At 37.1% G+C, this 14,093-nt stretch overlaps 1 protein-coding gene across 1 annotated transcript; it reads right to left on the bottom strand.

The window, feature by feature from the left end:
* Nucleotides 1–5,039: 5,039 nt before the first annotated feature.
* LOC121867947 (selenoprotein F-like) lies at nucleotides 5,040–11,096 on the bottom strand. Its single transcript, XM_042368096.1, is given in 5 exon segments — nucleotides 5,040–5,817; nucleotides 7,383–7,431; nucleotides 8,371–8,486; nucleotides 8,621–8,745; nucleotides 10,938–11,096. Coding segments are annotated over 5 exon segments (513 nt in total). The 5' UTR covers nucleotides 10,986–11,096; the 3' UTR covers nucleotides 5,040–5,642.
* Nucleotides 11,097–14,093: the final 2,997 nt, after the last annotated feature.

Raw genomic sequence — 14,093 nt, 5'->3', positions numbered from 1 at the left:
TGCAAGAACAAAGAATAAAAGGTACAGCTCACAATCGGAAATACCAACCGAACCGAGACTGCTGTACACATGTTCTTGTGTTCATTTCTAAATACATCAGGCCGAGGGGGGGCCGATACTTTTCTGGGAGAGTGTATGTTGATGATGAAGAACTTTGCACAATTTTCTGCTGTGATACAAGTGTGTGTGTGTCTTATAGAATAAATCATTTTTTTTCTTATGAAAATATTTTGAAACCAATAGGTAAATCTTACCATGTATTGTGAGCAGTTCTTATAAAATTTATTCTTGTTTATTATGAAACACTTTAATTATTACAACCATCCACATATAATGAACATAATTCATTCACCTTCTACTTATTACCGATAATTTAGTCGTAACATGACAATGAAAACATGAAATTCAATTTCACAAAAAAACTTGAATGTGTTATAAGATGTGCTAAAATCTGGTTTTATATAATTTTCATCAAAAGATGTGAAAATTTTGCATCAAATCAAATATAGGGAAAAAAATTGAATGGGCACTTTGGGTCAAATGACAAACAAGAGGTATTATTGAAAAATGTCCTTCAAACCTTTGCTATACAACTTATGTCTCTCCAAGTATCTTCAGGTTTAAAAATAGGATTTTGATGCTTCTTTGGGTTCCTGACAGATACAGATGCTGAGCTTTTCAACTTGGTAAGTTGTATAACAAAGTTGAAGTCAATATTTAGGTGTTTGGGCTATATTTTGGTTATGTACTCCGGAGAGAAAGGGTTTCTATTTCAATAATCCTGTCTAAATGACCTGACATGTCATGTAGGGTGATCTATATTCCATTTATCTGTCCATCTTTTTTGGTCAACATTTTTTGCCCCAGAATCTTTACTTACTGAATTTCAGAATACAGTCAACCCTCGCTTTACGCGGTCCCACATTCCGCGTTTCCACGTTTACGCGGTACCCTGCCGAAACAGGAATGCTCACATTCCACGGTGCGTGTACCCCTTTACGCGGAGAGCGGCTGGCGAGCCGCGCCATTTTTGGATCCAAACCTCCCGCCATCTCTCCCGCCATCCGCCATGTTGTGTAAGTGGTGCGAGCAGGGTGCCCCACGGTCGCCCAGTCATCAAAACATTACTGAGTTCTTCACCCGCCACCCACCACAGCCGGCCCAAGTCAGTGATAGTGATAATTATGGTGAGGATATGGACTTATATGGACTTTGGGGGGTTTGACAAAGAGGCCCTGCAAGCCACTGTGGTGGATAGTGATACAATTGATACAAGTGACACAGGTGAGGGCCAATAATCTGCCCTCTGCCTCGGAACCAACCGCCCATCCCCTTGTGCCCAGCCATCTTTTCTACTAATGTAAGTGTTAAAAAAACTAATATTATTGATATTTCTCTTAATTATTAATTGTGTGTGCATACCATCATAAAGTTAAGATAATATCTTTACTACAACATAGTTGTGTGTCGTCAAAAAGTGGAGTTTGGGGGTCGGCCCGGTCTCTATTTCAATTAATCCCATATGTTATGTTGTTCACTTTACGCGTTTCTCACTTTCCGCGGTACCCTGTGGGTTGAATTAACCGCGTAAAGTGAGGGTTGACTGTAATACCAAACATACCGAGTCTTGTCAGAAAAACATCTGTGCATCAAATATTAAGAAAATCTTAAAGTTTTATCTTCAAAACTTTGTCTGTAAACAAACATTGGTTTATAATTTGTATATTACTAGATGTACTATATTTTTTTCTGTTTTATGTAATTTAGATATTATATCCTCACAGGCACAAACAATTTAGATTGGGTTCATGATCTACTGGAAAGAACCCTTATTTCTGGGTGTAACTAATAAAATAACAAAATTATCATATTGAAACTAATTTGATTTACATTAAATTATTTATACAAAATGATTGCTACATTTTGTGAATATATTTGCATGAAACATCACAAGTGAAGCAAACTGTAGACTATATAAATTGTTTCTGATACAGTAGTGTAAAGATACATTAATCATGCTGTACTGTCCTGGGAAGGTTACTGAAAAAGGAAAGCTGATTCCTACAAAATCATAATAATTTTGTCATCAAGAAAAATCTATGTCAATCTTACTGTACCAGATAAGAGGGGAAAGGTATATCAAGCTTTATAAGGAACTGCAATAGTTCTGATCATTCTAATCCATAATGAATGAAACAGTTTGAAGACATCCATATGGCTTGAATGAATCATAACTCTTCACCTTATCACTTTAGTTGTTAAGGGGTGATGAAGTACATTGAGGTTGGCAAAGTTGGGAAATTGAGGTTAACTTGTACAATTTGTTACTGTTTGATATACTGTAATGTTTCTTATGTCATGATGAGTAAAAAAAAAATCAATCCACACCAGCCAAGCATTCAAAGTGGCAGTGCCATACCCGCAGCTGCTGAATCCACTCAAGTTGCACCATTCTTTCAGAAGACCCTAAATTGTCCTGCAAGTAGACTCACCAAGATAAACTATAAAGCTGTCTGACTGGATGTTAGATTGTATGTTATTAAAGACTAGTATTGACACCTGCCACAAGCCCAGTGCACCAACCCCATCAGAAGCATGTGAAACTTTGCCTGAAGTGATGACTTGAAATTCATCACTATTAAATATGTTCCTTTCATATGACATTGTGCAACTAATGGAAAGGTGGGCACAATTTGTGTAACATTTATAGGCTGGCACCTACGATTTGGCGGAACATTCTAGAGTCTAGACTCACACCGTTGAGAGGCGTTACTTGTTCATGTGCATATGTTGGTCTGGAGGTGAAGGCGTGAGGATAATGCCATTGACCATCCGGGTACTTCATCTGTTTACCAAGCCAAGCATAGACCAGCTACTTGCTCCCCTCTTAGTGTTAAAATTTGACCCAATTTTGTCCGAGACATTGAGGAGGGTGAAATAGCACTTTGTATTCGTGTCACCTATCCCTCCCATTCACACAATATGTTGATTCAATGCCGTAGTCCAGTATTGTGGGAACAAGGCTGACTGTTGTCTTTGCGACGCGACCAGCACTTTTTGTTATCCCACCGTTTACACATCAAGTCAGTTAAGTGTTGTTATCCAGCATTATGAAAACAGGGGTGATGTCTGCTGCTGCAAACAGACATTGGCCACTCATTGCTCACATAAGTCATCGTATCCAGCAAAAAGAATACACTACAGAAGAAGGCTGCCAGCTGTCCCCAACCTCCACCCTACAGTTTCGTTATATTACTGTCAGCATTTAAGTGTCACATCTGTGGGAGGTTGGGTTCCTGGCATTTGTCAATGCTGTGAGTAGTACTTTACACTTGTGGTAGGAAGTTCTACATCCCTTTACCCAAGACTGGCTTACATGCTCAGGTAAACAGTGGGTACTACTCACATTAAACAGTCTGGTAGGGAGTTCTACAACCCTTTGCCTAAAACTGGCTGTAAGTGTTCCGAGAGAATAATGGACAGCAATTGTGTTGAGACGGCCTGGAAGGAACTGTCATCAGATTTCCATATCCAGGGCCAACCATGAACAGTGTGCATTAAGGTATTCCAATTGCAATTGTCTTCCACACCCAGGGTTGGGCACAAACACCAAGGACCATAATGTGAATATTGAAAATTACACTGTGAACTTTGCAAATAATATTATAACTGTGTACAGAATTGGTAAGGTCCCTATTTGCTACACTATTTTTCATGAACAGTCCTTAGCTTGTAATGTGTTTGGGAATTACTGTGTGAATGAGTTATTACTAATTGTATGAATCTTGTGTAAAATTGAAAAAATACATAATTTAGGTTTGTTCACTATTAAACTGTTTCTTTTCCTCAGCTATCTTGATTTCCTGTTGTAATTCTGTCAGGACTTGACTGTATCATGGTTCTCAATAAACTTAGAAATTCATTGTATGTCAAGGATTGAATCTTGAACACACAAGTTTAGTGATATATAACTAAAGTACTGCAAAGTGATTAATAATTATAATTGTCAGGTGAAATTGTTTACTTACAAGTCACACACATCCCCTTAGCTGTGACGTCAGAACCCAAGGCAACACCAAGTGTAGTCTCTCTACCAGAACTGCATGAATCTGGCCAGATATCTTCATGTGATGGGGCATGCAGGCAGGCACATCTCCTGTCTTAGACATGTAATCTTGATTTTATTTTGGTGAGTAATCATGTATTTGTGTTAATTTAATGTCTGTTTATGCATTTCTTGTGTGTTCTGTATTAATTTTGTCTTTAGTATTTAGCTAAGTAAAGTTACGGAAGATTGTGCGCGCATGTAACATAGTTACAAAAAAAAAATGAAAATTAAGTACCGTACTATATCTGCCTGAAATTATGAGTTGAAAAATAACCATAACTGCTCACAGCTTGGCCTGGAGTGGTAGGGAGCGGGGCTATAGTGACGAGTCTCGCATTACTATTACAAATACAAAACGAATATAAAATACTAAAACCATGCCAAAAAAAAAAAAGTCAATACTATAGTATATAGTAACAGCCTACACGGGTAAGCCAAAAGCACTTCCAATTCCCTGGCATTCATAAACCATACCACCTTCCTCAATGTAATTTAACAATTGTGCTACTTCAAACAAAATCTGTATACAATCTAGATGAAAAATTGCAGCTAAAACCATTAAGGAAAAGCTAAATTTTTAACTCGACCACCATTTGGGTAGACACTGACTGCTAGCCTCCACAATCACCATAGCAGCGCAGCTGAGCCGAGACGTTGCTTCTGCCTACATGTGCAATGCTCTCTAGTCCTTTGTGCAATATGCATGTCAAACTCACCTGCCTGTAGTTTTTTCATGCAGTAGTGACCACCCTGTTCAGTACAGTATGGGACACGCTTATGTAAATTTCACCGCTTCTTTAACCCTTGAGCATGGATAATTTAGCTAGTAATACACTATACCTGTACTTAAATACCTATACTGTACTATACATTCTTCTAAGAAATTTTTTTCTTATGAATTTCATTCAATAGAGGATATAATAAACACACATTTTGCAAAATATGTTTAATAAAATAAGTGAAAACCTAAACATTTTGCTCACGGGAGTAAGATAAAACAAACTTCCACTGGAGCCGACCCAACAAGGGTTTGTGGTTCCTGCTTCATACTGTTCTACTTGACCTCCGAGGCACCATGTCTAAGTGTTCATAGTTACAATTGAACGACACAATTTGAAAATTCTTTGCATACTGGAAGTTCAAATACTGGAAGGTAAAACAGTTATTTAATAAATTTCTTTAACCTTGCCAACCACTAATAAAGCCCATTAGGGAATTCTGTATTAAAGATGGATCAAAAGTACAATACATATTAATTTTTACATTTGAGAATTTGCAAAACCTTATTTTTCCCATTTTAAACGCCCAAGTATCAGTACCAACTTGGGCATAATAAGTAATACATTAAATATTTTTTTATTAAAAAAAAAAAAAAAATATCTTTGTAATGAATGAAGTAGTGCAACAAAATTTTAAAACTATTTAACCTGAATAAACAAAACCTCATTAGAGAACTTTTTAATTAGTGTCTGATGAATACAAAATACAATTTACATTTCAATTTGACCCCTAATGAATAGAATGTAATTTATATTTAAACCTCATTAGCAGATTTATCAGTGTCATCATCCCCCTGCCCAGGGAGAATTAGGTACGTGTTAAGGAACTCCTCTACAGAGTCTGTGTTCCACTTGTCGATTGCTAATGTTTCCATTACATCACCATCCTCATCCATTAACTTAATGACTGGATCCGCTCCTCTTACATACCTAGAAAGAGAAAAACATAACCAATTAAAAATCTTATCCTTTATTCCATTTCCCATACTATATGGGGAGGCAATATGTTCTTTCTATGTAATGAACGTGCATGGCCACACTAAGTCAGTCTAGTGCAACATATCTCAATCATATTACATAATCATCATAAGCTATGCACGAAGTTATTTATCCCTTTTTATATTCTTTCTACTTCTTGCATATCTATGGTAACAGAAAATCCACTGTCGGAGAAAAAAATGAGATCACTGTACATTAGATTTGTACAAATATAATTATAGTTTTAGAAGAAAAATCAGTCTGCTTTGATTAAAAAAAATTCAAAATTTCGAGAGGACACTGATCCCCTGATTTAATAACCTCAGTAACTGTTCAAAAAGCTTACTTGAGAGCTCAAGACCTGGAATTTGACACAGCCACCTGGTCATGTCCCTTGGTGCCCCTATAAAACTTCCCTATGTAAATGTTTTTGTCACACTGCTGAAGAGGGCAGTAGGTTACAGATGGAATATACAGTGCTCGTTTTTCTGCATTTTATCTTCTGTGGGTTTTCCGTGCTATGATTTACAGTATGTGTGATAATGTATTTCATAATTTCTTCAGTAATGTATGGTAACCCATAAAATGGAGCTAACACCCATTAATGTTGACAGTAGCCCATTTCCCACTGAGACATTTAAATGCATAAGGTGTTCCTATGCTTTGTAGGTGTAAAAGGGTGGACATGTGAGCAGCAGCTTCAGTAGGCCTTTATCAGGTATGGAGAGTGGAACTTCTACGTATCACAGTTCAGGGGTGATAAGAGGGAAGGAAGTGGTCCCTAGACCATTACTGCATATTATTAAATTGGAATTGTGCATGAAGAAAAATCCACCAGACAATTTATATGGTAAGTAAAGATTTTTCTCTCCATATTCTGTTCTGCATGCTTGTCTATTATTTCTTAAGATTTTTTTTTTCTCACACACAGATCACCATTTTTTTTCTTTACCAATGGTGGCACGTGTCTGCACATTATACTGTAGTACCTTCATGTTGGTGTATTTACAGTAACAAAATAATTTTACACTGAGAATATTTCACACTGATATAAAGAATAAAGAGGAAACCTTGGTGGCAACCCCAAGCAATAAGGGGTTAGCTTTCCCATAGTGGTGACCAACTCGGTACACACTTGTCTGGTAAAGGACTGAATTTCTCTTAATGTTTGGAAGTACAGTCTACTGTACTGTGCTACCATGTGTCACAATTTTACATACATATACAATATGTTACTAACCTCTCATCAATTCAGCTTTATTTGCATTAATCACAGAGCTCATCCCTATGCCACCTTTTATGTTTAAACTTAACTTTAGAGAGAATGCATTATATTTAAAAAGAAAGATATCAAGCAGATTATAGGGAGGTGTAGAGAAGGAAGGGTTTGACTAAGCACAAGTGGGACTGAAATGTAAGAGGAAGTAGTGTCTGAACATTATATAGAAGAAGCAAGAATAACAATACATGGAGGGTTGAAGGCAAGACACCTACTGTCATCCTATATCAATACTCACTTTATAGTAAGATTAGGGAAAGCCACAGGTCGGTCACTCTTCACGAATGCTGTGTAAGGGAAGAAAATAGTGAATAACTTGACATACATGAAAATTTAAACACACTGTACCTTAAAATTAAGCAAAAACCTAATAGCTATGAAAGGTATGAATTTGGGTACATTGGTAATAAAAGTAAGTCTTCAACCATGATCTTATTTTGTCATGATCAATCTCAAGCTCTTTGCCATGCCAACAGCCAGTCCCCTCACTTCCTCCTTATCTCCCATACATGTTAGACAAATGGTCTCTCCACTTTCCCTTATCTACAGTTATTTCCATAGACAGTGAGCTGATGAAATCCAATCCAAGATAAAAAGTTAAATAACTTTTTTCTCTCATTCTTTTACCAAGTCCATGTTGTCCTACTTCTGGTGCTTTCTTTCTGCCTATCATTGCATCAAAATGAAACTCAATAATCATATACTATATTCATTTAATTTCACAGCTGCTTCTACTAACCTTATCAAATTTTATTGCTTAAAACTGAATTATTGCCAAGCCCATGAGTTTAATGTTAAACATGACTAACAGAAATATCTGACAATGCCCAAGATCTCTTAACATAACTTCTTAATTTCTGCTTCCAAAGGAAACCTACACCTCACCTTCCACCACCTCAATATACAAATAGACATTCTTCTCCATGAAAGCTTGTCCATCTTATTTCACTTGATGCCAAAATGTCATGATGCAACTTCAACATCTCCGAGCAAATGCCCCACAGTTTACACCTTCATACAATGTCTTAACATTCCAGTTTCCTATTTTAAGTTTTTGCCTGTTCATTATTAAACTTACAAGACTGTTTGTTCAGTCCAGTCTTTTTTTTCCAAGGGTTTTGGAAACATGAATTTTTATACTGTATTAAGGAGACAATATTTCACTATTCATATGCAAAACTTTGTATGTTAATTCATATAAAAAATAAACAAGAGGGATAACTGACCCTGGACCTGTGGGAAGGCTCCCAGTCGTCACCCACACACCTCTAGCTGGGCTCGTGGATACTTGGTTGGAGTGGCATTAACATCATCCACATTGCAACATTTTCTACAATCTGATCTGTTGAAAATTTAAGTGGAAGAAAATTTTAAAGTATTGGGGTATCATACAGATAATGTTCAATGAACAATTGTATACTGTGTACAGTAATCATTTTGGACACAAAATGACAAATAACTTTTTTTTTTACTCACTCTAAAACATCAAGATTGAATTCCTTGAGGGTGTCACAGGAAGAACACAGTAGATTTGCTCTATTTAAACCCACAGCAAAACAGTCCTCAGTAGATAACTCTTGTATTGCCTCCACAATACAAGTCTGCAAAATAAAAAATTATCAAGCATTATGGTAATTTTAACATCTTAAAATTTACTTCAGTTATGCATTGGCAAGCAAGCCACTGGCCTCTGGTGGATGAAAAATTAGCAATGAACTATGTCTGATTCTGGCTGGATCAGACCAAAGTTTGGCAATCAGTGACCTAATACAGTAGTACTGTAAAATAAGAGAGCTAGTTCAGTGATTTGTTTTTCATTGCCTCAGCCTGTGGAGAAAGTTGCCTACTGGCAGCTTCAAGAGTAAATTCAAAATACTGTAGTCTTCCTTGTTTCTCTGTCACATTTACATTCTATGCATTAAACAATATACAGTATTGAATTTTCCCATCCAATGAAAACATTAAAGATGCAGAATCTTTCTAGAAATTTACAGTACTCCTAGTCTAGTAAGAAAAAATATATAATATACTTTGATTAGGTTAAGTAGGTTAGGCTAGGTTTATGGGATATTATTTAAGAAAGAAGGAAGTTATCTTCCAAGGATTTTTTTTTTAATTTGCTGATTAACCAACACCCTTAATCCAAAGTATATTACTGCAACTTTGGCAGACATACAGAACAAACACTCTTGTACTACAAAGGGTAACACTGACGTTGGTCTGGGTTAATCTGCTACCTAAAGAAAATCCCCAAAGAAGAAATTATGGTTAAGATTAAAAAAATTCTACCATGGAATTTTATAGTGATATTTATATAGGGAGATAGAACCCCCCCAAAAAAAAATTATTATGTTTCCATTGTAAATTTATATATGGATAATTTTTTTTTTTTAGTTTTTGATTCGACTTAAAGTACATTTGGCAGGAGACATTGCTTACATCTCACTCACGTAACTATGTCCCGTCAATCAGTGTTACGTGATACTCTTGCGCATGCTTGGCTAGTTGCAAGATGGTTTCTCTGTGGAATGGGTGTTTTTCATCAGCTCGGTAAACCATTAGTTGTGTCTTTGAAAATGAAACCGCTGCTATTGACAGTTTTAAGACTCGTGGTATTCTGCCATCTTCACTGTGGCTTTTGAATTTCTGCATTTAAGGGCACTTGGTTGGACAAAGTACCTACAAGTAGCAATGCTTAACCCTCCAGCATCTGATAATTAATGTAAGGTCAGGTTAGGTTTGGTTAGATTATGTTTTGGTTGGTTAGTCTTTTTGTTTGTTTTTACCCCACAATTTCCCTCTACTTCAAAGCCCTGCCCACTTTGTGCAAAAAAAATTGTCGTTTATATATTTCATTCATATTTTTCACAGTTATTCTTGGGATGGTACCGAGTAATAAAATCTTATAAGACAACATTTTAGTTTTTTCTTTTAAGGCTATCCTTCGATCATAAATTAATTGTTAGTGGGTAGGGCATGAGAGAAAAGGGAAACAACAGGGTAAAAACACTGCAAACACTGATCATATGGCAGTAATTACATATCTACGAGCTTTGTAGGCAAGGAAAAATTATTTACCATAATTATGGATCTCCCTGCTATATGGGAGCGGTCTTTGTTTACATGTCAAGAAACGACCAATGATCTCATCGTGTGTGCTTATTACGATTTATGATATTAATTTCGTTCATTTTTTCAAGAAATGTTTGGTTGATAGTAATACAATAGAAACGGCAATACACACGTTAGGAAGTTAGACGAGGTTAGGTAGGTAGGTGAGGATAGGTTAGGCAAGGTTCTAATAGGTTCTGTGCATTGTTGTTTTGATTTCCTCAGTATCATCCAAACAACGCCTGAAAATTTGGTGCAATTCCATAACGTCCTTCGGGTGCTAACCATCTGCTCCACCATTACCAAATCTTAAACGAAAATCCACAAATCTATATTTGATATCGAGTTGTACACGTTAAAATATCCACCAAGGGAGCACTAGAACCAAGAACCTGAGTCAGGGCTCTGTCGACTGATCTAACTTTTTCTTGTCAAATAAATCCCTAGAAACTGGCAAAGAACAATGACTGAACTATCATATAATGCGAATATATAAAGTGTATTAAAAATATGGAGTGGATAAGGAGTTAAGGATTGAAAATGCCACTCTTATTTAGCCAACGCCTACATACAGTTCACATTTAAACACCTTCCCAATTTGACACCGTAATTGTAAAACAACACCACTTAGGTTCTCGGTAAGATCATGTCAATTTCAATTAAACAACGGGATAATAATTACCAGGGTCCCTAATATAAAGAGGCTCAGGCCTCCTGTGTCGACCATCATCTTGGTCGACGTGTTGACAGTACTCACACTGGAAGCTGACTGACTGTGGCGTGCTGATCGGCGACATGTGGCATAGTTTACTTGGGATTTTAGTCGATAGGTGGCAGCAATTTAGTTATTTTTTTTAATTTCGGTCATCATGGGAATCAATTTCAATTTCAATAGTTTATTCCTTGATAGAGGAAGCGGGATCCTAGTGCTGTCACTAGGTTCCCCTGCCCGGGGAATCTTAGGAATTTTAGCTTAGGTTAGGTTAGATACTCAAAATATGATTTCCGATGTTTTTCTTATGTATTTTGAACGATTTGGACCTTCATATCTGTCGGAAATCATATAATTTGGATATCTATATACAAGGAGGACCGAACTAAAAATTTTACCGTATTTTATAATAAATTCCATAGTTAAAACGCAGAGAGTTTGAGTGACCATGCGTCAGGCATCAATTTTCAAATCCACATTTCTAAACTACCAGCTTTTGATATCAAGTTCTGATATCAGTTTACAACTGAAATATATTGTAAAGCTATTAGTTTTCTAAGTATGGTACCGAATAACGGCAGAGATACAGATGAAAAGCTGGATATATAATACAGGAGTGAAGCCTTTGTCCAGAATAAAGGTGTCATCATTATTAGTGTTCCTCTTGGCATAGAGTGTCTATAATTTTCTTTTGAAAATATGAATGAGTCACCTTTATCTAGTATTCACCTATAACCACCATAAGTAACGCAGCACAATTACTATGCATATTTTCGAACCCTTGGTTTTATAAAATACTAATTCAAGCGGTTATCGCTTTAAATAGAACCGTTTTCTATAATGCATGTGACAGCGCTTGCTGAGTGGGTCTCTCGTCTTGGTATTGTGAGGGTGACGTTTGTATTATTTCTACGTTCATTGTTATATTATTCAGTAACAACAGTGGATATGAAATAATTGAAACTTTCACAGATGTTAATTACTCATAAAAGGTTGCCTGCAAGATAGAATAATGGGATGAATATTACGGTATGCAAGTAAAAAAAAAATCCCTTCTCACACGCTCTGATTTCTGATTGGCTGTTTGTCTTGACGTTTCTTCTACATTCCCCTGTGATTGGTTAATACTGCGGGAACTTAAATCTAGTTGTAAACTCATAATATGAAAGATCATTATATATTTTAAATTTCCAATGAAGTTATCATGAGTCATGTGTTATTTTTATTCTATATGCATGAGTAGATCAATCCATAAAATACTAAATCTAAAAATTACCCAACTATATTTGACCTTATTTACCAACTAATACCCACCCAAAGTCTCTAGGTTACCGTTAAAAAATGGGAGCCTTCAACCATTCTATTTATTGTTAGTTGTATACCTTGCTATTAAACTGCTAGTTATATGACAATATATTTGATTTTAGTTACCGGGTATTTTTTTGTATTCGAATCGTTGAGTCGAGAAAGTTCCGAGATATTCAAAATTGGGTCGCACTCGAGAAAGTTTGAGAACAACTTTTTATTCTACTGTGGTTAGTCTTGTTTGAGACTATTTTGAACTCAGACTATTTTTTATTCCACAAGCTTGGGCTGGTAGATTGCTGCTTGCATAATATATTGGCAAGTTTTAAGTTATACGATGTCCCCTCTCGGCGGTCCGACTAATTACCCAAATGTACCCAAATGTAGCCGCAATGAAGTCAAATAATGGTCCTACATGAATAAATCGGACTGCTAATCACTTCTCGACTAGTATTTGGTGTCACAAAGTCACAAAAAATTGGAAAACTTAATTTAAACTGAGTTAATAGATCGCGTGCTTGTACCGAGGGAGCGAGTAATTACCCAAATGAACCCAAATGTAGTCGCAATGAAGTCAAATGATGGTCCTACAAGCGTAAATCGGGCTGTGAATCACTTCTCGAATATTATTTGGTGTCATAAAGTCACAAAAAATTGGTAAACTTAATTTAATCTGAGTTGTGTTAGGTTAGGTTAGGTTAGGTACATGCACTTGATCTATTAACTCAAATTAAATTAAGTTTTCCAATTTTTTGTGACTTTGTGACCTCAAATACTAGTCGAGAAGTGATTGACAGTCCGATTTATTCATGTAGGACCATTATTTGACTTCATTGCGGCTACAGATTAGTAAGAAAGAAAAGAAGAGGAGGCGAGAGGAGGAGAAGAAAAGTGAAGGAAGCGACAGTGATGAGATCATGAATGATAGGAAGAAAAGGGCGACACACACAGAAGGAAGCAGAAAGAATTCAACTGGGAATAAAACACAGCAGGTCTTGACTGAATCCAACACCCTTCAAGAGTCAGACCCCAGTGATTATGACAGTGACGGTAATGTTTGTATGGGAAACACTAGCCACAGTGGAAACAGCAATGCCATGGACCCTATCACCCTGACCTCTGCCAAACAAACAAGTAAGCTGAATCTCCACTTTCCCAAGGACTCATTAAAATCTGTCGAGGATCGGTTTAATTGGATGATGAAGTACTGCAGACAGCATGGTCCCAACATTCAATTCCGACAAGGTAAGAACCGGAACTTTATCAAGTGTCAGACTCCTGAAGTCTATAAAACCCTTAGTACTGTTGGCTTTGACGGGGTTGTCCTAGTGGCCCCTCCAGCAGACGCTGATGAATGTTGCCACATCCTAGTGAAACGATTCCCCCTATACGCTGACATCGAAGATGCACGTGACTTTAATTCTAATATACTCAGTATACGTCGACATTACCGGGGACACACTCCACAAGCTGCTGTTATTGTCAAGTGGAAGGGAAGGGTATGTCCAACCACTGTGGAAGCCCATCCAATCCTTCCACCACTTTATGCAGAGCCCTATCATCCTGGGCCTGCATTTTGTGTTATCTGCTCTCATTGGGGTCACACCTTCACTGCCTGCTGCCGACGTGATCGTCCTAGATGTCGCTTCTGCTCACGTAACCACAACTCCGCCGCCTGTGCCCAGAAAATCAAAGACCACCTTAATAGGGGTGGTGTGGGCTATGTAGTTGAGCCCAGGTGCTGTAACTGTGGCGGCCGGCACAATGCTGACTCACGGCAGTGCCCCAGTCGCCCTTCTGTCCCAGGGGAGAGGCCTCCCC

Source organism: Homarus americanus, unplaced genomic scaffold (genome assembly GCF_018991925.1).
Source record: "Homarus americanus isolate GMGI-L3 unplaced genomic scaffold, GMGI_Hamer_2.0 scaffold37032, whole genome shotgun sequence".
In the NCBI taxonomy this organism is placed as follows: domain Eukaryota; kingdom Metazoa; phylum Arthropoda; class Malacostraca; order Decapoda; family Nephropidae; genus Homarus; species Homarus americanus.
The sequence above is the reverse complement of the archived record's forward strand: the minus strand, read 5'-3'. Positions and strand labels throughout refer to the sequence as shown.